Source organism: Wasmannia auropunctata, unplaced genomic scaffold, assembly GCF_000956235.1.
Source record: "Wasmannia auropunctata unplaced genomic scaffold, wasmannia.A_1.0 LD336106.1, whole genome shotgun sequence".
NCBI classification, from domain to species: Eukaryota; Metazoa; Arthropoda; class Insecta; order Hymenoptera; family Formicidae; genus Wasmannia; species Wasmannia auropunctata.
In genome coordinates this window covers 9,358,917-9,381,695 of record NW_012026784.1, presented here as the reverse complement: position 1 = coordinate 9,381,695, position 22,779 = coordinate 9,358,917, and the positions used below count along the sequence as shown (strand labels likewise).

Below are 22,779 nucleotides of genomic sequence, written 5' to 3'. Positions count from 1 at the left end.
AACTTTTTAAAATTCTAGTTCCAATATCATGATTATTACTCACATTACAATTATTCTGTTAAATTTATGTTTAAAAAAAAATGTGAAAGGATACGACTACCGGTAGCGACGGTATACCAAGCCACGTTCCGAGCGGTAACGTAATGCTGTCCGCTATTTTCGACGGCTGTAACGTAAGAAATTTTTAGAACAATTTCTCAGAAATATTTGGCGACGCTAAAGATCTTCCAATTTTACTACCAATAAACTGTGCAAAAACATTTACCAGATCCTTCGCCGAATTATTCAGTGCGAGCGCAGCTAGCGAATGTCCTCTGAGGTGCAGCCAGACGTTATATTTGTCACATATCGCTCGTAATCGCGTAATATTGTCGCAATGTCCCGTCAACACCGAGCCGGCTTCGGCTAGGACGAGCAACGGCGTTACGTTGTTCGACTGAGTGTCCTCCGCTAAGCGTCGTTCCAGCGCTGAGACGTCCATAGTATGCCTCGAGCCGAACATAGTGTTATGCGGGATTGGTCTTATGCAATGAAGCGGCAAGGAGAGCTGTGAAAGTACAACAAATTTTTAACGTGTTTTATATATCAATCAGCGTTTCTCCCGATTTTTTTCTTTAGACAGACTTTCTTTGTCGCAAAGAATCATTTCATTTGATCACAAAATATATCAAGCTTTTTTAAATTGAACAGAATTTGAACTGAATTGAGTTCTTATATACTTGGCTCCAACATGCACATGAGAGAGGTAAGCTCGAGGGGTACTACCTGTCTGCACAAATGCTGCACGACGCCCATGGGTGCAGCGACGGAGCTGTAAATCAGGGGAGGCTGAGACACGAGGGCGGTGAAGCCCTCCTCCATGTACCGCGGGTATTTCCGATGTAGGGCGAGCCGCGTCACCCTGACCAGCCCCTCGAGGTGGTCCTCGTGGAAGGAGGAGGCGCAGTCGACGAAGCGGAAGATGTGGCTGAGCCATCTCGTCGTGTCGGCCGCGAGGCGACCCGCGAGCTTCTGCGCGTGTGTCTTCGGTAACGCTACCGCGTAAGCCGAGACGGTATGCGTGATTAAGGCCAATTTCGCCGCTTCGGATAGGGTTGGCAGAGCGGTGATCTGACTGATCGGCGAGTCCGTGGATCCTGGCTCGGCTAGTTGCGGCGCGTCCTCATGAACTACCAAATCCTAAATAGAAATTTCTGAGATCAAGTTTTATATAAGAGTCAGGTTAAGCTTCTTATAATCTTTCTTTTATGGCAAAACACAAGACATATTTTTAAAAAATATTGTAAGAAAGAAAAATATTTTTTATTCTAACTGATTCGTATCACTTAATATGTAAATATATTAAAATGTGTCTGAAGAAAATGCAAAGTAATGTATATTAATTAGCGTAATGTATATGTTGGACGGAAATGATATTTGGTTATTGAAAGAGATGTCAAAAATATCTAGAAAATTATCCGAAGAAAAAAATTCGTATGTATTTCAGAATTATAAGTCATGCTGCGTTAACGCGGATTATATCATTCCTATTTTCTATTTTTAGAGATGATCGAGAAGAATGAATTTATTTCGAATTGGCGACTGGAATGAAAGTGTGTCCTCTATCTTTGACTCTCCGCTCTCGAAATCATTCTACATTCAAAAAGCGCTTCCAATTATACAAAAATAAAATAAATGATAAATCTCTACTCCTGAAGAGTACACAAAAATAAATTGCTACATATTGTAACTTTAAAATCGCGGTTTGACGAGCAAGAAAAGAAACGTAAAAAAACAAAAAACAAAAAGAAGAGCAATAATAAATTCTCGTGACGCAATCGGCGACAATTAGTGACAAATCAGAAATTCAAATTCGCGTCTACTCCGCTGCGTTGTTTCGAAGCGGACACACGCCAGAATTACGAGACGTAGTAAACAAAACAACGACACAAAAACACGGCACCCACGTGACATGTAATTATCGCCGTCGCGCTATCGGCAAGCGGCCAACGAGCGGCGCGTAATCGGGTCGGCCGCGGCCCAATCGCGCGCGCTGGTTTCCGCTGACTTACGAGCGTAGGCGCGTAACCTACACCACACCTGTATCAACGCCAATATCTCGTCCGGTTTCTTCGGCTGCGTCAGGAATCCCGAGGGGTTGTTCCACGTGATGCCGCCGCCGTCGGCCGCCCGTTCCACCGCCCGCTCCAGCCGCGCGATCACCTGCGACGCCTGGAACTGCAGCGCGCCCACCTCGCCCGTCGTCGCGCACGGCGAGTCGTCGTCGCCGCCGCCGCCGCCGCCGCCGCCGTCGCCGTCACCGGTGCCACCGACCTGTCAAAATCGAGACACCCACTGGGTTAACCTTACGTGCGCCGTTGTCGCGCGACGCGACGCGCGGCCCGCGAGCACCCGCGGTCGCCGTTCGCCGCGGTCCGTCGGGCCGAGTTGATCGCCGCACGGTTACGCACCTCCGCTATGTTTTGCGCTATACTTTCCATCGCCGCGTTATCGTTTGTGTCAGCCTCCTCGGCCATCGTGGCAGTAGTCGTGGCCGGCAGTAGCGTCGCGCGGCGCGCCGCCGACGTCGGCTCGATCCGGGCGACGATCGATCGGCCGCGTACTCGACACGGGCAATCACGGACTTCTTCCCCGGCGCTCCCGCGTGGCCGAGACACGTCCAAGTGCCGCGGCGGGACGAACTTGACTGGAATTTTTTTCACGGGCTTGTATCCACGGCGGTGAATCGCGGGCGTGGGAAGAAACGGGGCCCGGCCAGCGCGCGGGACGGTACTTGCTTTATCGATATGGCCGCCACAGCGCCATTCGTTCAATTCGCGAATAAAGTGGAATATTTCCTACTGATTGCGCTCCTCTCTTATCGCGGAAGGGTTTGCACACTAGAACGTTTTAAACGCTTTGCTTATTAAACACACTTTAGCTTATTGTATATGTGAACATTTATCGAATGTTATTAAATAAATTGTGTTATTTATAGTAATCTCTTTTATCTGTTATTTTTAATAACTATCTATAATAACACGTAATTTTTTATTCCAATAGTCCAGTAATTTTAGTAATCTCTTATCTATTAGCGAATATTTGCTCTGCGCAGCTAATCGCGATAAAGTACCTAAAATTAGCAAGGATGTTGCAAAAAAATGATGTAATATACAATATGTATACAGTTATTCTGCTATTGATAAATATTGCACAATATATAAAGAAATATAAAAATTAATAATTTACATTGTTCAATGATAAAAATTTTATAGCGGCCAAATGTGCGATAAAAATTGAAACGACTTTTTTAACGACGAATTTCTTAATGGTACCAGTAGGAATGGAGGAGTGTTGTAAGTGTGAATGTAAATTTTTATTATAACATTACAGATACGCAACAACACGTGTATTCACAGGAGTTATACAATCTGGATCGTAGCACCAACCTTTGTGAGTGCATCTCGCAATTTCTCGGCTTCGTCTTTCGCTATGTCCGCCTTCACTACCGCGGGTGCGCTTTCGACGAACTTTTTGGCCTATTTTCATACAAGACAATTAATTTTCAATAATCCTATATAGTTATACTTTCAAGGATTACGATTCAATACCTGAACAAGATTTGTGTCCGGCAACAAGCTCTTCACCTCTTTGATTAGCGCTACCTTCTGCTTTTCGTCGAATGCCATTAACTTAACGGTGAACTCTGTTTGCACTTTCTTTTGCATCTGTTCCTCCTCCTCCTCCTGATCAAAGAAAATTAAAATTGTTCTACTTCAAAAGATTTCATACACGATAAGTAGCTCAATTATATTTTCTGGCACTTGTCCTTCCGATTAAGAGCAATAAAAGCCCCTTTTTCTAAAATCTTGTATCCACAATGTTAGAAATCAAGATCTCGGATGAAGAACAAAAATTAACAAATCTCATTCGAACAATTCAGCCAATTGATCAATGTAATTTCTACAGCAGTTCTTCCTTCATCCGAGATCTTAGAGCAATTTTTCATTTCTAACATCATAGATGCAGGGACTTTAAAAATTACATTCTGCAAAACAAGACTTAAGTCGATATTTTTATATTTAAACTTCTTAAAAGCCAAACCAAAATTAACTGAAATTCACGAAGTAAAAAATATAAAAAAATTGATGAAATTACAATTATATAATCGTGTGTTCTGGTGCTAAAATTCAGAAATTTACAAAAAATAGAGTCAATTAGTTTGACTTCCGAGAGACATATTTTTCATTCGTTTCGATAGATGTAACATTTATCGCCTTCGCAAGCGTTTGCAGAAGTGTTCGAAAGAACGGATAAAAAAGTTTGACGATACCAGGTACCTGGATAGAACGGATAAAAAAGATTCAGATTGTACGACACGGACCGTCAATGGGGTGTACTGACGCTAGTCAATATTCTCGCGAAGAATGCTTTAACAGTACGTGTCGTTGCTGGAACATGACGATTCGTGCTGTATAGTCTGAATCGACCTTTATACAGCGCATATATATAAGACACTGTGACAATTACCGCAGCCTGAGCCGCAACGAATCCTCCGACAGGCATAACCGGTGCATCTGGCAGATTCAGTCGTTTCTTCAACAGATCACTGAGCAGTGCTACTTCTATCAGATTGAGAGCGGTGATGTCATTGGCTATTTTGTCGATTTTCGGGTTTACCGGCTTGTCATCAGCAGACGGAGGAGGTGGCGATGGTGGTGATGTGCTTGTCGCTGCCGCCGCACTCGATTCCGTTTGTCGGATAACACTAGATACAACAAACACATAAAATGTTAAAATTAACACATAAAATGTTAAAATAAAAAAAAACTAAAATGTTGCTGCGAGCAATTTTGAATGGTTGAACGTTGATCAAACGTCAATTAAGTCATTCAGTTTGATCGAAGCCTGTCTGATTCTCATAATAATTGTCGGTGGAAATAATCAGATAAAAATTTTAGGTTATGTAGTGTTGTAGGTTATGTAGGCATCTCGTTTACGATAATTTCAATCTCACCATTTGTGAAATCGGCGAAATTGAGGAAGGCTCTGTCGAGATATCAGACGAATTGTGTTAATCATGTCGAGCCAGTTGCAGACGCGATTCTTTGCGAAAATGTGAGGTGAAATGAATAGATCACTATTCAGCGCGGACAGCTCCAAAACGATTCGTTTAGGTCCTAGGGATCTGTTGTCGATTTCGAGAGAACTAGAACTCCTATTGTCGCTCGAGATATTACTAGATTTCAAATCAAAGTAGCGTTCATAGTTCACAAAATTCTTAGAACATATATTACATATATTAGTATATGTTTTAAGACAAAATTATATACGATCTTTTTATTTCCCGAACAAAAACTCGAGATTATAATAATTAGACGGATTAGATTAAAAAAATTTTTTTTTAATTCGTGATCAATATTATATCGAATCTAATTAGCCTTTCAATAAAATAGTATAAAGTCCGTATCGGACTGAAGATTGAGATTGAGATTGGAATGGAATTTGACCAATTAAAACATAGTTCACTAAATTTGAGATTGGTTTTCTTTCTTTTAATTGGTTAAATCCCAATTCAATCTCAATCTCGATCTTTAGTCTGATACGGGCTTAATAAATTCAAAGATATACTTATAATATAATTGTGTGTTCCTTTTACCGCATGCAAAGAATAACGCTTAATTAAAACAGAAATCTTTCCACTTTGACTGCAATCTGTGATGATTACGTAGCGTTTAATAATTAAAAAATAAATCAATAAATAATCAATCATTTCCTCGACTAACGAATTGAATGTAGATACGATTGTAAATTCGGGCCGCGTTATCTCGTTTCTGTTTTCTCATCGATAAACGGATAAAGTCAAGTTGTAACAAAGTGGAGACATGTCCGCATCTGCCACTTAACACCTGTAAACAATTTGGAAAATCGCTCATGATAACGCGTGGTGGATCTCGTTCTGCTTATCGGCTCCTCCCCAACGAATCGTGTTATGCCGAGATTGGCAATCCGCTCGGCTATTTGGATTATACTGACGCTCCTCTTTCGCCTCGCCGTGACGGAAAATAAAACGTATCCAGGTACCTGGTATTGTCAAACTTTTTTATCCGTTTTTTCGAACACTCCTGCAAATGCTTGCGAAAGCGATAAATGTTACATCTAATCGAAACGAATGAAAAATATGCCTCTCGGAAGCCAAACTGATTGACTCTATTTTTTGTAAATTTCTGAATTTTAGCACCAGAGCACACGATTATATAATTGTAATTTCATCAATTTTTTTATATTTTTTACTTTGTGAATTTCAGTTGATTTTGGTTTGGTTTCTAAATATAAATAATAAAAATATTTTACGATAACAAAGACGGTTATTCATACAAGCGCGATCAAATCGACGCTCGATCCTCTACATCTTTTACAGAACAAAACTTTTTGGATTCTCGGGAGGACAGATCGGCGCATGGTTCCTTTAGAAATTTTTGGAAGCAAAGACCATCTCGTGAGAACAAATCACTCGGAACTGTCGGATCGGAATCCCCAAACGAGATCTTGCGATTTCGAGCTGCAGGGGATATAAATTTTGGAGGATACAAAAACGCCAGCTTAAACAGAAGAACTTTGATGGATTATAACGGTCCGGTTATAACAGAGGATCTCGATGATACGGGCGATCAGAATCTCGCGGGCCACATTCGCGTCAAGAGAAACGAGCCGATCGTTCGCCATCGGCCGAGCTCCGTGAATTTCCAAGTGAATTTGCTTCCGCGAAATTCCTGGCGTAGAACCGATGTGACAAGCATATTCGGCGACTCGGCGTTCGAAGGGTCACGTTCGGATCACGAGAACCGATCTGGTACCACCGTGGATACCATGGTCTCGCACTCGCGACACAAGCGAGGACTCGTGTCGGAAAACGGACATCGCAGGAAACGCGTGAAAGGAAATACCGGATATTCCAAGCATAACGTTGAGACGAGAAACAGAAATAAGAAGCATGGTGTCTCGAAGTCCCCCCATCAGCTTGTCACGAAAAAAAAGAGCAATCCAACCTCGAGTATGTGTTTTTTCATTCATTTTTCGTTTCAACTTTAATTATTACATATATATCAGAGATTGCATCTATATTTTACTAAATATAGTCATTCAATTTTTATATTATAAGAGATGATATTTTTTTAATCGAATAAAACTCGAAGACAGTCAACACAAGGAAGAAGGGTTTATTGTTATCTAGATTCATTTGATTGTTTTTTTTAATCTGAGAAACAGCTTTAAATTAAGTTTAAATTTTTAGACGTAAAGAAAAGGAATTATTATTTATGATCATATTTATAATATAAAAGCCCTCAGATAATATATGTAAAACTATACAAAAAAAAAGATAAAACCAGAAAGTATTTAAAACCAATTTCAGCATAATACTTCGTTAGGGAGAAGCCGATAAGCAAAATGAAAACCATCACGCGTTATCACAAGCAATTTTCCAAATACAACTTCGTGAATATACTGAATATGAAATATTATACAAAGGCAAATCTGAATTTTCAGTTTTTCAATTTCTTTTTATCTATTTATCTCACTTGTTTGTAGGAAAAAAAAATAAGAATACTCAAGAAATTGGAATGCCTATCAAAAAGATCGACAAGTCGCGGGTAGAATCCAGGATAGAGAAAAGGGAATCCGAAAATAGCGATTTCGACATTAATACTGGCACTGTTAACGAGAAAGCGGAAGTCTTAATTAGCCAGAAAGAAGATGCGTCATTAACCAACAATAGAAGTTTCGCTGAACAGCGACAGGAGAACGCCATTATGTTACCCTTCGTACACACTGGAAGAGCGGAGTTGCGCGTTCGTATCGAAAAAATTCCCACGAACGCGTCGTCGCTTGTCAGTCCCAGTTATTCGACGGATCGTTCTGTCGGGATTAGCCCTTGCTCGATTGTATTACCGAAATACAACACGAGCGATGAAAATCTCGATGTTAACACAAATCTTAAGCTCGCCCCGAATTTCGATTCCGTCGGAAGAGGGAAGGCTGATAACGTAACAGTGGAGATTACGCTGAAGAAGCTGGACCTGGGAGACGTATCTGGCCAGGAAACAAGCAAGTCTGAAGATACATCGTTTTATAACGCGGAAGTTCGCCCGACTGGATCCGACGTGCTGGGAATCGAGGACAACCGTAACGCGAAAAATGAAAAGTACGATCGCACGAACGAGGCGTCTGTGGAACTCTCGGACGAGGACGCGAAGTCGCGCGCGAAGAGAAATCAGCAAGTTACGTCTAAGCGTTATCTACGAAGCGATAAAAACGCGAAAGACTCGACACGTTTCAAAGACACCGAACAAGGAATCAGAGACACGAAGCGCGAGAAGACGAGGACTCTCGGTAATCGCGTTGTGAGATCGATCGAAGAAATTAAAAATCTTGCCGAAAAATTAATCGCCAAGGTAAGGAACCGTCGTTCGATCAGGAATCACTTCATTGCGGATTATATCAGAGCTAGACATCCTTCGTTTTCAGATAAACGAACTGCAGGTATACGTGAGTAATCGTAATGAGACTCTGTGCACGAGGGATTTCTGTCTCGGTAAAGACGTGGCTCGCAAAGAGGAACCGAGAATCTCCCTGGAGAAGAAGAAAGACGTCTTGAGTTCCGCGTCCAAGATCGCCGACAGTCGTCGACGTTTTGCGAAGGAGGCGGCGGCGACATCAGCAGGTAAAAAAGCATCCCCGATGCGTTCTAGCGGCTCGAGATTCGCGCGAGGAGAGTATCGGACGAGGAGGAGACCGCGTCGCAAGTGGGGCAGGTGGATGGATTGGAGCAGCTGTAGCGTCACCTGCGGCAAGGGTCGACAGATCAGGTGGCGGCATTGCCTGCACGATTGCAACGATGCGGAAACCGAGATGGAAGAGAAAGCGTGCCAATTGCCGGCCTGTCCCCCGAGTAAGTTCCTCGGAATATTCTGAAGGATACCTCCTTCGGCAAACGACGATCGGCGACCGAATATTCAGCGACGTTGACCGCAATTATTAAAGAAATATTATGTAGTACAGGAATAATAATTTCATTTAGTACTACATAATCTTTCGGTTGCTTAAAACGTATAGAACTTGATTGATGCAGCTGCACTTTGTAAACAAGGATCTCGAATTTGCTTCTTGGTAAGGAAAGTTCGCGAAGTTCATCAAATTCCTTGACATCATTTTATTCTCTTTTTTTTTATATGGGTAACAATTTCCGTACAAAGATTTTTATGACCTCGAATCACGTGTTTACGTTTTACACTACGTAGGAACTTTCAAAGTTACAAAGATGCAATTAACGTTCGATGACGATTCATTCCGGGAAGATAATTTGAACGATGAAAAATTTTTGAAATTTGCACGTTACAAACGTTTATGTCGCTGTGTGAAACTTGGACTTTAACCGAGTGAAATATTTTTTTCTACAGCCTCGTGAACCTTCCTTGCTTATCAATTCACGTGTAACACGGTTGTATTTCGCATAATTATGTAACAAATCGTTTGATGTATATTTCTCATCATCTCATTATCAAATACAATAATATATTATACAGCATTTTAAACAATATCTCCTTCTTCGCCTTTAGTATTCACAAATAACGAGGGCTTTCATTGCTTAAAGAGTAAGTCTGTCGTAGCTCAATTATCGTATTCATTGTCACAAAGTCAAACGAGATACGATTGTCCGCTCCTTCGTTAATGACAAAATGTTAACACGAGCGTATACTTTCCGTGCAAGTAGATACGAAATCTATACAATGCTCTCTGCTGCCTTTTCCTAATCAAATGGCGCAGGACTTCGCTCTATCAGCAATCCGTACATTTTTTGCGTGTTATAAAAAATCTGATATCGTACAATATTTATAAAAGTTTCCTACAATACATTTTCTCTTACGTACGTTTTCTGTGATATTGACTTAAAAAAAAATGTTAATAAAATTTAATTGTTTAACATTTTTAGGCGTAACGTAAGAATCGAAGTGTACTGTGTGAGCAACGTATAATTCATTTGTTTATTAAGCTAGATGACATGATAGTACTCTCTATATAAGCAATTATTTGTCAAAAAAATATTCAACAAATGCAAATATATGTTTATACGGCGAATTTTATTACAATTGGAATATTATCACATCATTAGTATAAGTTTCTTCAATCATCAACAGTTTAACATTTTTACTCTTTCCTGGACACTCGATGGATATCCATAAAGACCGTTTTTAAATGCAAAGGCAAAATCAACATTTTGTGATAATTGCCGAAAAAAACAACTCGATCAATATTATGACTTTTAGTGTGCAAATATATAATTAGCATCCATTTATCTTTCATCGAACATAATTTTAGACATGTCAATTATCTGACGTTTTTTTGATAAACAATCTGTAAAATATTCCCATGCATGGCACATTCGTAAATGCTGTTGATTTAAACAAAATGCGCCTTATCGATATCTAATTTACATTTTTGATGTTATGCTGCGTCTCACTCTTGACTAAGTGCGCAATAAAAAATGCTACAAAATAACGATACACGATATAGCGCCGAAAAATTGTACAATCGAACATTCGTGAAATGAATTAAGCGAATGAGAAGAACCATATCAATGTAAAAAAAACGCCTTCAACTATTTAATATTCGACTTATTCAGGAGAACAGCGTCACATGTACAAATTGATCGCAATGATAAAACGCACCTATTCCTCGCGCGCACGTATTCACGCATACATACAAACGTTCTAACACTCACGCATCGTTACGTAATTCAGTATCAATGATCGCATACCGTGCGCATTGACACCTCGAAATTCTGTCCTAGACCTTAAAAGGACGCAAGTCAGTCATTGTAAATTGTAATATTATTTCTATCACTCGATTACTTAAATTGTGAACGCTATGACAACTTTGAGCTTTGTTTTAACATCGTCGACCTATCTGTAATTGCAACTATCCGGTAGATCTGATACGTGTACGTCAGTTTGCGGTCAAAAAGCCTGATGGTTGCACACTTTTGGCTTATCATTTACAAGACCTAGTCACACAGTGTGGAAGAACCAAGGCGCATCTTGTGATATCGTGTGTGTATATATATAAAGTTCATTTTTTCTTTTTTATATATAAAACCGCAGTGACTTCGTCGTGATCTATGAGATCAGAATACATCACTATTAAAATAATATATTTCTTGCTTGTTGTTCCACTTGATTGTTTTCATCGGAGGAACAATAAGCTAGTATGTCTATTTGCTGCTCTTCACCCCCGGCTAGCACTCGCACATCTCGGTCCACATCAACGCGCATTTTCGTGAGTATTCTTTCCACTTCTTCCATCGCGTCCATGCCCAAATTGTCCACTAAAAATAAAAACATACAAGATAAGATGCAATGTACCGAATCAACATTGATAATATTACGATGATAATATGATACTCACAACCCATCGCGATCACATCCGTCGCTATAGTTCTCGCCACGGCTAATCTTACGTTAGGTACTCTGTCGCACGATAAACTTATCAAACATGGTAACATTTCCTTAGTAAACTTGTCTGCTGGGATCGCGTTGTTGCGGATCAGATGGGCGCATACGAGTGCATAAGTTTGCCGGTGGATCCACTTTTTAGCATCTAGAACTAGAGTCTCTCGAAGCTCGTGAATAAGGGACATTGCCAGAGCATGCTCGGTAGACAAGTAGCACATTATTCGTGTGATCTGAAGGAATTTGAACTCAAGTTTATAGGTTGAACTTATTTGAAGCATAATAACGCGCGCGCGCGCGAGAGAGAGAAAGAGAAGTCCAATATCTTACCAGTTCAAGCGCAATGGTTCTAACAGCGGCAACCTTATCTACAAGCAATTGGAAAGACAGCGGCGCGATACTCTCGGCCACATCGCTCGGACTGAACAGGCTCACAATCTCGAGCAATTGCGTGGCCAGTTCTTCCCGAAACCTCCAATTCCATTTGTTATCCGTGGCGAGGAAGTCGCTCAGCCTCGACAGATATTGACGGCGGTTGATGGGTTTGAGTATTTTCAGAAAGGTCGCCAAATGCTTGAGCACACCTATTCTGACCTCGTCTAGATCCTTGATAAAACCTTTGTGGATCGACACGAGATCAGTGGCAGTGAGTTCCTCGCCCAGAATCATGGCAATCTCGTGAATGCTGGACGCTAGGGTACGCCTGACTCTCCAGTGATTCGCGATCGACAACGTCCGGTAAGCATTCTTTAAGCAGTGCCAGTTCTCTTTGCCGAGTGTGAGCGCGACCGCGGGAAAACTGAAGGCACAATGATGTGGGATCTCGGCACCCATGTCCATGCATTGCTCCGGTTCGGCCATCGATACGTAGTAATTGATTAATTCTTGAGGTACGATCTCTTGCCCGTTATTCTTCGCATCTAAATTCTTACAAGATTCGTCACTACTGCGCGTGGAGTGATAAATCACATCTATCACATTTATATGTGATAAAATAGGTAAAGACTCGATAGTCTCGATGCAATTATTAAATAAAAAAAATCTTTTCTCCTCGGATTCTTGCTGATAAACTTTTTGGAATCTTTTGGATGGATTTTGTGATCGAACATCGCATTCTATGTCCCACTGTATCGGCACTGGAAAACGCTCCTCATCGTAATGATCTTCATCCTCTTCGTGATCTTCCTCCTCATGATCTTCTTCCTTTTGTTCATCAATTTTATCATCCATGTTTGATTGCCCATTTAGATTTGAATCGTCATCATCCGAATTCACGACGGGAATCGGACTTTCGGAAGAACAGGGCGAATTACTATTTTCTTCCTCGGGCGTGGAATTTTCTTCCGTTTCCGTCACCTTCTGGGCATTATTGCGATTCATTGCCGACTGCCTTGCAGCATGAGTAAGCTCATCATCCAGTGGTATATCCGGAGGTATATAATAATATAAAAATGGATTGTATTTCTCCGCTTCATGCGCATCACGCGACTTTGCCAAGAACTTCAATTTACGACAAGTCTAAAATTCAAATCATAGAAATATAATAATTTTATATTTAAAAGCATTTTTTAAAAAGGCGTCGCACACATAAATTCATGAGTTTACAAGTTTGTTTCATGTAAAATTATAATAAAACAAATTATTTTTTCAACGTTTTTAATGTTTTGATGTTTGAAAGATAAACTATGCTTCATAATTTCTAGAACTAAAGAAAAATTTTAAATAGAAAGTATAATTTTTATTGTATTTTTTATAAGACAAATTTTAGTAAATGTTAACATTATAATATATCGTTTGTACATACCTCATGAAGTTCCCCCTCCGAATCCGACATTTTAACGTCATCATGTCTCAAGTTCATTACACGCCGGTAAAACGCCGAATTTTCGGTATTGTATCTGCATTTGGTATTTGATATCATATCTTCGTCCATATCTGGCATTTGACTTTTGCCCTTCGAAAGAAAGATCCCTTCGTACGAGTAACGTATGCTGCAAAACATACATTCAATTTAGACTAATACAAACTCGAATTGCAATAACAATATAGAAAAGTGCGCCGCTATACCTGGGATAATTATCCTGCTTACTGGTATACACTAATTCGCCATTCTTATTATAAGTGACTTCGGCGAACTGCTTGGCAAAAGTCGATATGAACGGTCCGAGTATCTGAAAAGCCGATATTCGCACCCATTTGGAGTCATCGTTCAAGTGCTTAGCCAGTATGTCCGCAAGTAACAATCGGCGATGCTCGGGCGTTGAACAGCAGGAGACCGGCATCATGACGTCGACGCACGCTTTTCGCACGTTCCACATTCTGTCGCCACACAGATCAACAAACGTAGGAATCTAGTGGACAATTCGAATAACATCAGTAGACGATACCCCTAAATTCGTACCAAAATCAAAATACGTCCGTGACTATTTTTTTAGCCTTCCATTTTTATATATATTTGCAAATAAGACTTACCAGCTTGCTGTACAGTTTCTCCTTTCCCACGGCGGTGCACATTTCCCCAAAGTGAGTAGCGCAGATTCTTCTCACCATCATGTCGTTATTCTCGCATAGGACTAGGAATCGCGTCAGAAAGATCTTTTCTGTAAGTTCGCTACCAATCAGCGGTGCCAGTCTACACATGAGCTGCGAATCGATATAGAATATGGGACGTTGGGAGAATGAATAAGCATTAAGAGAAATTCAATGTAAATAGATACGCGCGTTATTTAATAGACTTATATCGATGTTTAAGGCGCTTCTTATTTTGATTGACGGAAATTAAAGTTCTAATTAAACATTAAATAGAGTCAACGCACTTAAGTATATAACTATATATATGTATACATAACGAACGATATAACGAAAGAACAATATTTTTGTGAAGTATTAATTATAAAATATTAAGTAACAGGTGAGATACATCGCTCCGTTCCGCTCATCAAAGCTGGCTGTGATATGAATCAATAGCACCACATCACAACCACTCTGATGGGAGGAACAGTCGATTTTATTCAATCCTTCCGTGAGAGACGTGCATTAGTTAATTAGCGCTTATTGTACACAAAATATATAACTACGTATATGTTATGTACAAAATGATACATCTCGATCACATAAAGATAAATAGATTTATTCGAATTATTTACAAATTGCATAATCGCATAAATAATTAAAGTGCACTAAAGTATATTACGATCAAATATATTTACATAAAAAATTAAATGTCACACAAAATAATAATGCAAATCCATCTTTTCTCCTTTGAGAAATAGTGTACGGATATTGTAATATAAAATATAATTTTTTTTACTAGAAAAATGTATGTATATCTTCTTTATAATTTTTTATAATTGTATAGAAACATATCTTTTTTAATTTCAAATTTTAAAAATTATTATTTACAACGTACGTAGATAAGAATGACATCTTTATTTATATTTATTCGCTATTCATAACTTCTTTTTTCCTATTTCAGCCAATTATTCCAGACTTAATTTTTAAATGTCGAGTTTTAAGTATTTATTACTATTATTATTTATTATTCTTGTAGTCGCCATAGTTATACTTGTAATTATATAATACGTCACATATTAAATGTCGAAAATATGAAAAAAAGAGAAAAAAAAAACACTTCGAGAGAATTTCTTTCGCGCATCCCAAACTCGCTGAATTGTGAGTGCCGCAACGCTCATCAAAGCTGGCTGTGATATGAACATAATTACAACAGCATATTACAACCACTTTGTGAGCAACGCGAGCACGCTCTCTCCTCTGCAACCGAGGACACATTTTCCACAGCGATCTCGCGCGTTACGATTCTCGTATGTTACATCCTTCCACGCGATGTAAACGAAGAGGGCGATGCGTAAAACGGCGATCCAAATCGTCAAAAATGGCTGTGATATGAAATTCAGAGGAGCAACACGCCACAACCAATTTGACGATTGGATCGCGTTCCTTCCTATGCGAGGCCGCTATTCATCGGGCGCTTCGGATAGCTTCGAGTGGTGGTTCTTCGGATCGCATACTCTCTTGAAATTTAACGATGCAAATGTGGATATAACGTCGCGATTGGTTACCCTCCAGTAGATCTTTCCATTGTTATTCGTGCCACACGCTTGTCTCCAGATGTGTCGCACGTGTTATCGATTCAACAGGTACGTATATCGATGGCGGAAAGCGGAATCTTCTCTTCTCGACGATCGATTCTGCGGGCCAGCTCATCAAAATGGCTGTGATATGACTCGAAACATTCCACAACCAATTTGATGTATCGGACCGCAAAAGGTATATTCCCCGTTCACGGTGCTCCAACGGCGCTCCTGCAACGTGTCGTCTCTCTCGCCTCACGTGCCTCCCCGCCGCTATTTTTCTGCCCTGTTATTCGATTTTCCCCATTTTTTGCCTCCGATCTCTTAACCGGAGCGCGTTGAAAATGGACACAATTTTGATCATCAAAGCTGGCTGTGATAGTCGAACTCTATGACAAACCAACTTTGATGGTAAAAGTATGCCCTGTCTTTCGTCAGGATGCCGGTATTTGCATTTTCCACGAACGTCCCACTCCATCTTTCTCCTTCTTTTGTTTATGGAAAATCTTCAAGCGATGACAGGCCAAGTATTTCCTTGCTCCTTTAATCTTGCTTTTAAAGCTTGTTTACTTCATAAACGCGCCGAATTCCTTTTTGTTTTTCTCTATTTCTCGCAATTTCTTCTCTCCCCACATTCCCTTTATTTTTATTTATTGTTATATATCGTTCTCCTTGCTTCGAATTGATTTTTGACAACGGCGCGTACATATTTGTAATTTTCACCGCGCGATTCTCATACTCTTTCGCGCAACGTCGCCGGGGCGAACGGACGCCGCATGAAAGACAAGATAGTGAGACGCGATTGCGTTAGAACATCTCACTACCCATGTCTTTCAGGAGGAATCCGTAAATACGGAGAACCATATTCCCGATTTCGCACACGCGGCGCATATGTATAATATCTCTAGCCGCGCAAACATACGATTTCGAAATTTTTTATACGCATTAATGAAAAATTCGACATAAAATAGATTGTACAAAAGACAAATTTCAAAAGATCGTAATTGTCTTAAATAATTATATTTAAGACCGTTAAAAATGTCAAAAATAAAATTAGAACGTTTTTTTTTTCAAGAACATCTATTTTGGTCTACATAATATCTACTCAAAAAAAAAAATAAAAACGTTAGTTATAAAATATAATTATTTTCTTCAAAAATTTAGGACTTTTTACGCTGCTACCGTCTTTTATATGTAGCTTCCTTTAAGATAGCGATGTAATTTCAAGAATATATTGCGCACGGTCTCTCTTATGTCAAATTTTCGATTTATTTTTGCAATACGGGAGAATAAGAAGAATGAAGCGCGGGAAACTTACGGAGATGTTCGCGTTTCGGACATGTTCATCCACCATCAAGTAGGATAGGCTTTCTATCGTGGGGCAGATAACATTCTCGATTGTGTCGTTGTCAATAAGGCCTCGTTTCATCAATGTTGTCAGCGCGCTTCGGGCCATTAGCCGTACCTGCGGAGCAAAAACGTCTCATAATATTTACATCGCCGTTGGAATATTTCAGTTTTTGTTCTAGAGTACTTGTTTATAACACGTGCACGGAAACACAGAGGTCAACTTGCCTGATTGTCCAGGTCGTTCAGATACGTCATCACGATACCGAGCAGGTGATTGCGGAGGACGTCGCCGAAGAGATGCGGCGCCTCGTGGCAGATAATCGCTACATTCGGAATCTGCTCCACCAGGTCCGCTCGCACTAGAGCATCTGCGAACAGAAAATGCACGTTAATATGACCATCGGCAGCGTAGAAAGTCGCATGGACTCGTCACATATTTATATATTTATCTTCAACTTGATTTCTAACGATATAAGAAGTTTCATGAAAAATCGGGAATTTTAATTGGATTGAATCAACCCGGTCGAGCGTGAATAAACTCACTGTGATGTTTTCTTAATCTTTACTGGAATAACAATGTGTTTCGAAACACGTTATTTTATACTAAAAGAAACCGGTAGAAGAAAGTCATAAATACGTAATAAATATATTTGTTTTCCGAATTAGTCTCAAAGAGCCGACATCGCAAGCGTTTTCAAACCTCTAAGAATTCAGTAATGGGAATTAATAATTTAAATAATTTTATTGGGTCGAATCGATAAGTACGAGCAAATCTAATAAATTCTGAATGTATTTTCAGATCTGATAAGATCAAAAACCTATCTCATAGCGGCGAAATTAAATTTTATAAGGAAAATCCAACGAACAAAGTTTGTTACATACTACTTGAAAGGAAATTAAATTATTTTTTCGTCTAGATTTTATCTTTAAGTGACACGTATAATGCACATTTTTGGATACTTCGAGAAAGAGAAGAAACACTAAAAAGTGTTTCTCTCCAACTTTCTTCGGATACTGTTTCTAATGCAGATGAACTATAGCAATTGCCATAGTATCCATATCTATAAGATCTATGAGATTTACCTAGCTGCTATCATGTTACCGCGTGCTCGTTTCCCGCAAGCTTGAGAATCACGCGCGAAGAAGAATACTCTCTCGGACGACATGGATGTTAACTGAGGGTTCGCGGCAAACGCAGTGCGAAAGCAATAGCTCCCCGAAGAGCCACGATGGAGGGGGTATATATGCTGGAAGCGGGGGTGCCTCAGCTTACGCAGGGCCTCACGATAGGGCCGCGGGCCAAAGAGAACTAACCCGATTGGGGTTTCGGAGTATGTGCGAAGAGAGAATAAGGGAAAGAAGGAGGGAAAGAAACGAGAAAGGAAGTGCGTGCCATCTTTTGGGCCCACCGACCCTAATCCTCAAATGCCCTTGAACTCGCTCTTTCCCGTTTCGCTTTTCACGAAAAAATGCCCGTTGTTTTGTTTGATCTCTTCTCCTTTTTTGTCGCAAGGCTTCTCAAAAGTTGACCCCGCAGTCGCACTTTTTCGAAACACGCACAGGCTACGCTATTAATCATCAGCGAATATTTTCCTTTCCCGCCTTTTCTGTTCAACGTGGATTTTTCTTCAGGCTCCCCAAAAATCCTCGCTGCGGTATGTCAAAGATTTACCATCATCACGTCAGCGTACCTCTCTACGAAATATGCGAGGGAGAATATCTTCAGGCGATCTCTTAAAAATTTTGCCATCAAGATTTCGACATTCAATGAAATATTCCAAACGTATAAAATTACTAAACGCATAACAAATAAAAAATTATAGAGATCACGAACAGGTAAAGAATTAATATTCTCATTCATTGTAATTTAGCAATAAATTCATGTATTCGCTATATATCTAATCACAAAGAGTTGTGAATTTCACTGACAATTTTTTATAAAAATATTTTTAATTTTTTTCCCCGTCATTTATTTTTTCGCATTTACGTTGCACAGTTTATTAAAAATAATAATTTTATAAAAAAAAAACTTCGCCTAAAATGGGCTACGAAAGAATGATATTAAATCATGTGTCATTTTGTATTGTTGTGTACGTCATTAGAAAAATAGTTTTAGATGCTGGCTTAGGGGGCAAAAGAAGTTGTGGTCTGTTCAGTAACCACTATTACAATTGATTATTGTCTTCATCATCAAAACAGTTAAAAAATGATATAAAATGTCTTCAATATGCTTAGATAGTAACTTTATTCTTGCGTTTGAGTGCTCAGCGTCTTTAGATATCACATCAGTGGTACACGGAAGGAACGATTTTGCTGAAGTATCTTAAAGTTTAGCTCAATAGTTTAATCAGAAAATAATTTCGTTGGACGCTCCAGTTGGTTGCTAGAATATCAAAACTTCAACATAATTGTTTTGACGATCCAACAAAATTATTTTCAAATCTATATCTTTAGTTAAATTTTTTAATACTTTAGCTGTGTGAACTTCTTTCAGTGAACAACTTGATATTACATCGTACCATAATATTTGCTCGTTACGCTGTCCTATGGAGAAGTACCCTGCAGGCACTAAGGCATTTTTAATGATTATAAAATATGACATATTACAATATTTAATACTGATGGTATATTTCAATAATAACTAATACGTTTTTTAGTATCAAATAGTTAATATCTGCACATATTATGATGCACGATATTTATCCTCTCTACTAAAGTTTCCATCGAAAGTTTTGAGACATTGAAAATTATAATACCATTATTATTTCTCTTAATTATCTCTACAAATACACATATAAAAGTCCAGTGCGTTCGCTCATAGCTCAGAATTCAAAGTACAATAAAATAGGCAAAGTTTTTTCGCTAATATAATTATATTAGTTTCCTGAGAAGTAAGACATCAACTTCCGTAATAATGGAGGTTTACATCTCGAAAGCACAGCATCTACATTGAGAGAATTTTCTTTTAAAATTTACCCTGAAAATCATGGGACAACGTAATATTTCGGCAAATTTTGCGTAATTTTCTCAGTTTTTTTTTACTGTGCATTACAATAAATTTGTTATAGTATATATTGAAAAAAATAGTGAAAATCACATAAAATTCGTCGAAATACTATGTCGTCCCACGGTTAATATGATTTTCAGGGTAAATTTTAAACTAAAATTCTCTCGTGTACACAACAATATGATAAATATACAGATTTCCACGGCTAAAATAATTTCATTGAGACTAGTTTATAAGATACAAAAAAGAATTTCTTCGGTCGTCGCATTCTTACGAATAGGTATGTATATATAGATTAGCAGTGCCGCTCGTAGCCGGCGTAAAGGTTGGAACACGAAATTTTACACTAGTCTCGAACCCTCCTAGTTTCTAGCTTAAGGTCAACGCTCTCGCTAAAAATCGGGGGAAGGGGCAGGGTAAGGAATCCAACATTCCCTCCATCGAGTGGCGTATCCAAAAATACGGAAATGCCGAATAAAATGCACGCGTGTCGCGTGCCCCGGGAACCCTGAACCGGTGCTGCTGCACGTATTACGCCCCCCTTCCGCATGTCCCCCCACGGAAAAACACGGATGGTGGCACGTGTTCACGGGGCAAGATGTTACGCGGTTCGCCTCTAAAAATAGCCGGTTAGGACACCGCCGCCACCTTTGGGGTGCAGCATGTCAGGATGCACCCGTCGCATCATCCCTCGCGCCATCGTGTGCCTCACCATTTCCGAATAGATGACGTGCACTACGTTCGCGTATTGCGAAGTATCCCAACTGGTGGTCTTCCAATCAACAGATTAAACTTCAAGGCAACATTTTTTCCTTTCAGATACTGCGCAAGACAATTATTTGTTACAAATATTTGATTTATGATTAGATATTTGCACGATCAATCGTCAATTTTCTATTATGAGATCTAATTACTATAATAAACTCATAGCTCATGTCGTCAAAATACTTCCAATTTTATATATATAAAAAAAAACCGAGAGTATTAGAGATGAGAATATTTTGTTATCAAAACATACTGCCATATTAATTGATTCTTTATATTTTACATTAAAAGTATTTAATGTAGAGAATCGATCACTTATGATTTATTATTTGATCATAATTTATGATGAGGTTCGAACACACGTATTGTAAAAATACAAATATCGCTTTCTATAAATGTGATTATTTATCATCTTACATTTACATTGCAATTTATGTTTTTCCAAAACGCTTTGCACAATGAAATTCTTAAAATAGATGATTCACTTTTTTTTTTACCGTTCCTATGATGGAGAAACGCTTTTTCATATTTTGTCTTCTCGAACTCGATAAAAATAATTATTGATCTTGATATATTAGATTTTTTATATTGTTACTCGTGACACATACAAATATGAGATACAAAAGAGATCGACTACAGAATATATTTAACGCATTTAAGGAAGCTCTCTTGAAAAGAAAAGAGGCTTGAATCAAACTGGGCGCATCTTCGGAGAAGAATATACGTTTTACTACATTTTCTACGAGTTTCTACGAGTTTCTTCGAGACAACTCAGGTTTCTCGGGAAACCCAGGTAAAAGTTGTCCCAAACATTTCAAAAGGACCCGTAGGGGTCAACGTTTATCGAAATATGCATCGATGAAACTTTTCGAAATGACCTGCAGTCCGTTTCTGCAGCATGATGGTACAAACTGCATCATGGTGTAAATGATTTTTCTTTTCCTTATCCAGAATGCTTTAATCCTTTAATTGAATGCTTTTAATGCTTTAAATCTCAAAATCCGTCTTTCATGACATTCAACTAATCTTTAATCGTAATTTAATTTGTATTCTTATTGCGCATTTAACATCAAATGTATTCGCTGAATTTACTCTTACCTAATTTAAAAATATTTCATATCAATAGATGGTGAGAATTAGATAATAGCATTTAGTATAAATTAAATATCACTGTAATAAATTTATATTTACAAATTAATGACTTTTTCTCGAGTTTATCATCAAAAATAATAAGAACCAATTATCGTGCGATTCTATACCGTGTGATGGACCGCCACGCGTGTCGGATATCAAGAGGTGCCAGAAGGATGCGTCTGTGAATCCTGGTACCAGCATGCGCTACGGCTTTTACGCAAGATTTCCTCGTAGCCAGAGATGGCGATGTTTAAATTAAGAACGAAGTGGGTTTACGTTTGAGACCGGGGGCTGTGCCCTCTCGTATAAATATCGCGGCAGCTTAATGCCATATCCCCGAATCCACGCGCGACTTCCGGCATCGACGGGCGCGTGCCATACCGGAAGCGAGGGCACGTCGTCCTCATCTCTCGTCGTTGCCTCTAACGATAGCGCATACTTTTCGCCGCACCATCTTGCCCTTCTCCTTCGACCCCAAACGAAAACGACTCGTGTGCCCTGTCTCCCCCTTGAGAAACAGCCCCGATACAGCCGGTTGCTGATATTTATACGTTTCCTGTGGCAACATGTTACTTAAGCGCTCTCCCCCGTTCAAGGAGACATGCCCAATTTTGTAGCGAAACACAAGATGTTATTTCAGTTAAGAAAGAATTATGCACGACGAATTTTGACCCCATAGTTCAATATACCTGCGTTTTTCAGAGGTTGCTTAGAGATCTGACTTTGATGACATGTCTCCGTATCTTTTGAAAAGATACAGCTGATTTCTCGTGATATGTGCGATAATTATTTGTACAAAATGAAGTGAAAATTCAGCGGGACGGACCTTAAGACATTCGACTATCTTGACGCATTTTATTAAATGCCGGTCAGGAGTTCGTCGACTGCATTGCTAATATTAACGTTTCCCGTGTCGGCATGGGATTATTTCAACGAAGCCGGCTCA

The 22,779-nt window shown here is 39.3% G+C and overlaps 4 protein-coding genes across 9 annotated transcripts in view; 1 reads left to right on the top strand and 3 right to left on the bottom strand.

Moving 5' to 3' along the window:
• Positions 1–2,516, bottom strand: part of LOC105456997 (pyridoxal-dependent decarboxylase domain-containing protein 1-like) — a 6,097-nt gene extending 3,581 nt beyond the window's left edge. Inside the window, exons 1-5 of the mRNA XM_011701395.1 lie at positions 2,451–2,516; positions 2,080–2,313; positions 766–1,179; positions 266–547; positions 95–166 (exon numbers count right to left, since the gene is read on the bottom strand). Of these exons, the coding sequence (XP_011699697.1) occupies positions 95–166; positions 266–547; positions 766–1,179; positions 2,080–2,313; positions 2,451–2,516 (1,068 nt within the window). The remainder of the gene's footprint in view (positions 1–94; positions 167–265; positions 548–765; positions 1,180–2,079; positions 2,314–2,450) is intronic.
• Positions 2,517–3,336: 820 nt separating this feature from the next.
• Positions 3,337–5,178, bottom strand: LOC105456053 (39S ribosomal protein L12, mitochondrial). Its single transcript, XM_011699828.1, has 4 exons — positions 4,997–5,178; positions 4,510–4,747; positions 3,591–3,725; positions 3,337–3,518 (listed from the first exon to the last, which is right to left on the bottom strand). Exons 1-4 carry the CDS (start codon positions 5,059–5,061, stop codon positions 3,402–3,404), a joined length of 555 nt encoding a protein of 184 aa, XP_011698130.1. The 5' UTR covers positions 5,062–5,178; the 3' UTR covers positions 3,337–3,401.
• Positions 5,179–5,829: 651 nt separating this feature from the next.
• Positions 5,830–9,565, top strand: LOC105456004. Its single transcript, XM_011699768.1, has 4 exons — positions 5,830–6,059; positions 6,401–7,033; positions 7,570–8,432; positions 8,506–9,565. Exons 1-4 carry the CDS (start codon positions 5,972–5,974, stop codon positions 8,950–8,952), a joined length of 2,031 nt encoding a protein of 676 aa, XP_011698070.1. The 5' UTR covers positions 5,830–5,971; the 3' UTR covers positions 8,953–9,565.
• LOC105456010 (serine/threonine-protein phosphatase 4 regulatory subunit 1-like) overlaps positions 9,497–22,779 on the bottom strand; it is a 127,351-nt gene continuing 114,068 nt past the window's right edge. For 5 of the 6 annotated variants that reach the window (XM_011699779.1, XM_011699786.1, XM_011699803.1 and 2 more), the window contains 8 exons: positions 17,153–17,295; positions 16,896–17,042; positions 13,959–14,129; positions 13,554–13,837; positions 13,291–13,477; positions 11,817–13,004; positions 11,443–11,719; positions 9,497–11,362 (listed from right to left, as the gene is read on the bottom strand). In XM_011699779.1, coding sequence (XP_011698081.1) covers positions 11,178–11,362; positions 11,443–11,719; positions 11,817–13,004; positions 13,291–13,477; positions 13,554–13,837; positions 13,959–14,129; positions 16,896–17,042; positions 17,153–17,295 — 2,582 coding nt within the window. In that variant the 3' untranslated portion in view covers positions 9,497–11,177. Of the gene's footprint in view, positions 11,363–11,442; positions 11,720–11,816; positions 13,005–13,290; positions 13,478–13,553; positions 13,838–13,958; positions 14,130–16,895; positions 17,043–17,152; positions 17,296–18,010; positions 18,115–22,779 lie in introns of those variants that run through there. The other variant, XM_011699812.1, reaches the window with a different exon arrangement.

Bases quoted from the DNA above. Each gene is read 5' to 3' on its own strand.
- LOC105456004 (XM_011699768.1), top strand. From the start codon at position 5,972: ATGCCGAGATTGGCAATCCGCTCGGCTATTTGGATTATACTGACGCTC. The intron at 6,060-6,400 runs GTACCTGGTATT...CATCTTTTACAG, and splicing joins GGAAAATAAAACGTATCCAG to AACAAAACTTTTTGGATTCT. The intron at 8,433-8,505 runs GTAAGGAACCGT...CTTCGTTTTCAG, and splicing joins CCGAAAAATTAATCGCCAAG to ATAAACGAACTGCAGGTATA.
- LOC105456053 (XM_011699828.1), bottom strand. From the start codon at position 5,061: ATGATTAACACAATTCGTCTGATATCTCGACAGAGCCTTCCTCAATTT. The intron at 3,726-4,509 runs GTAATTGTCACA...TTCTTTGATCAG, and splicing joins TCGTTGCGGCTCAGGCTGCG to GAGGAGGAGGAGGAACAGAT. The intron at 3,519-3,590 runs GTATTGAATCGT...GTATGAAAATAG, and splicing joins CGGACACAAATCTTGTTCAG to GCCAAAAAGTTCGTCGAAAG.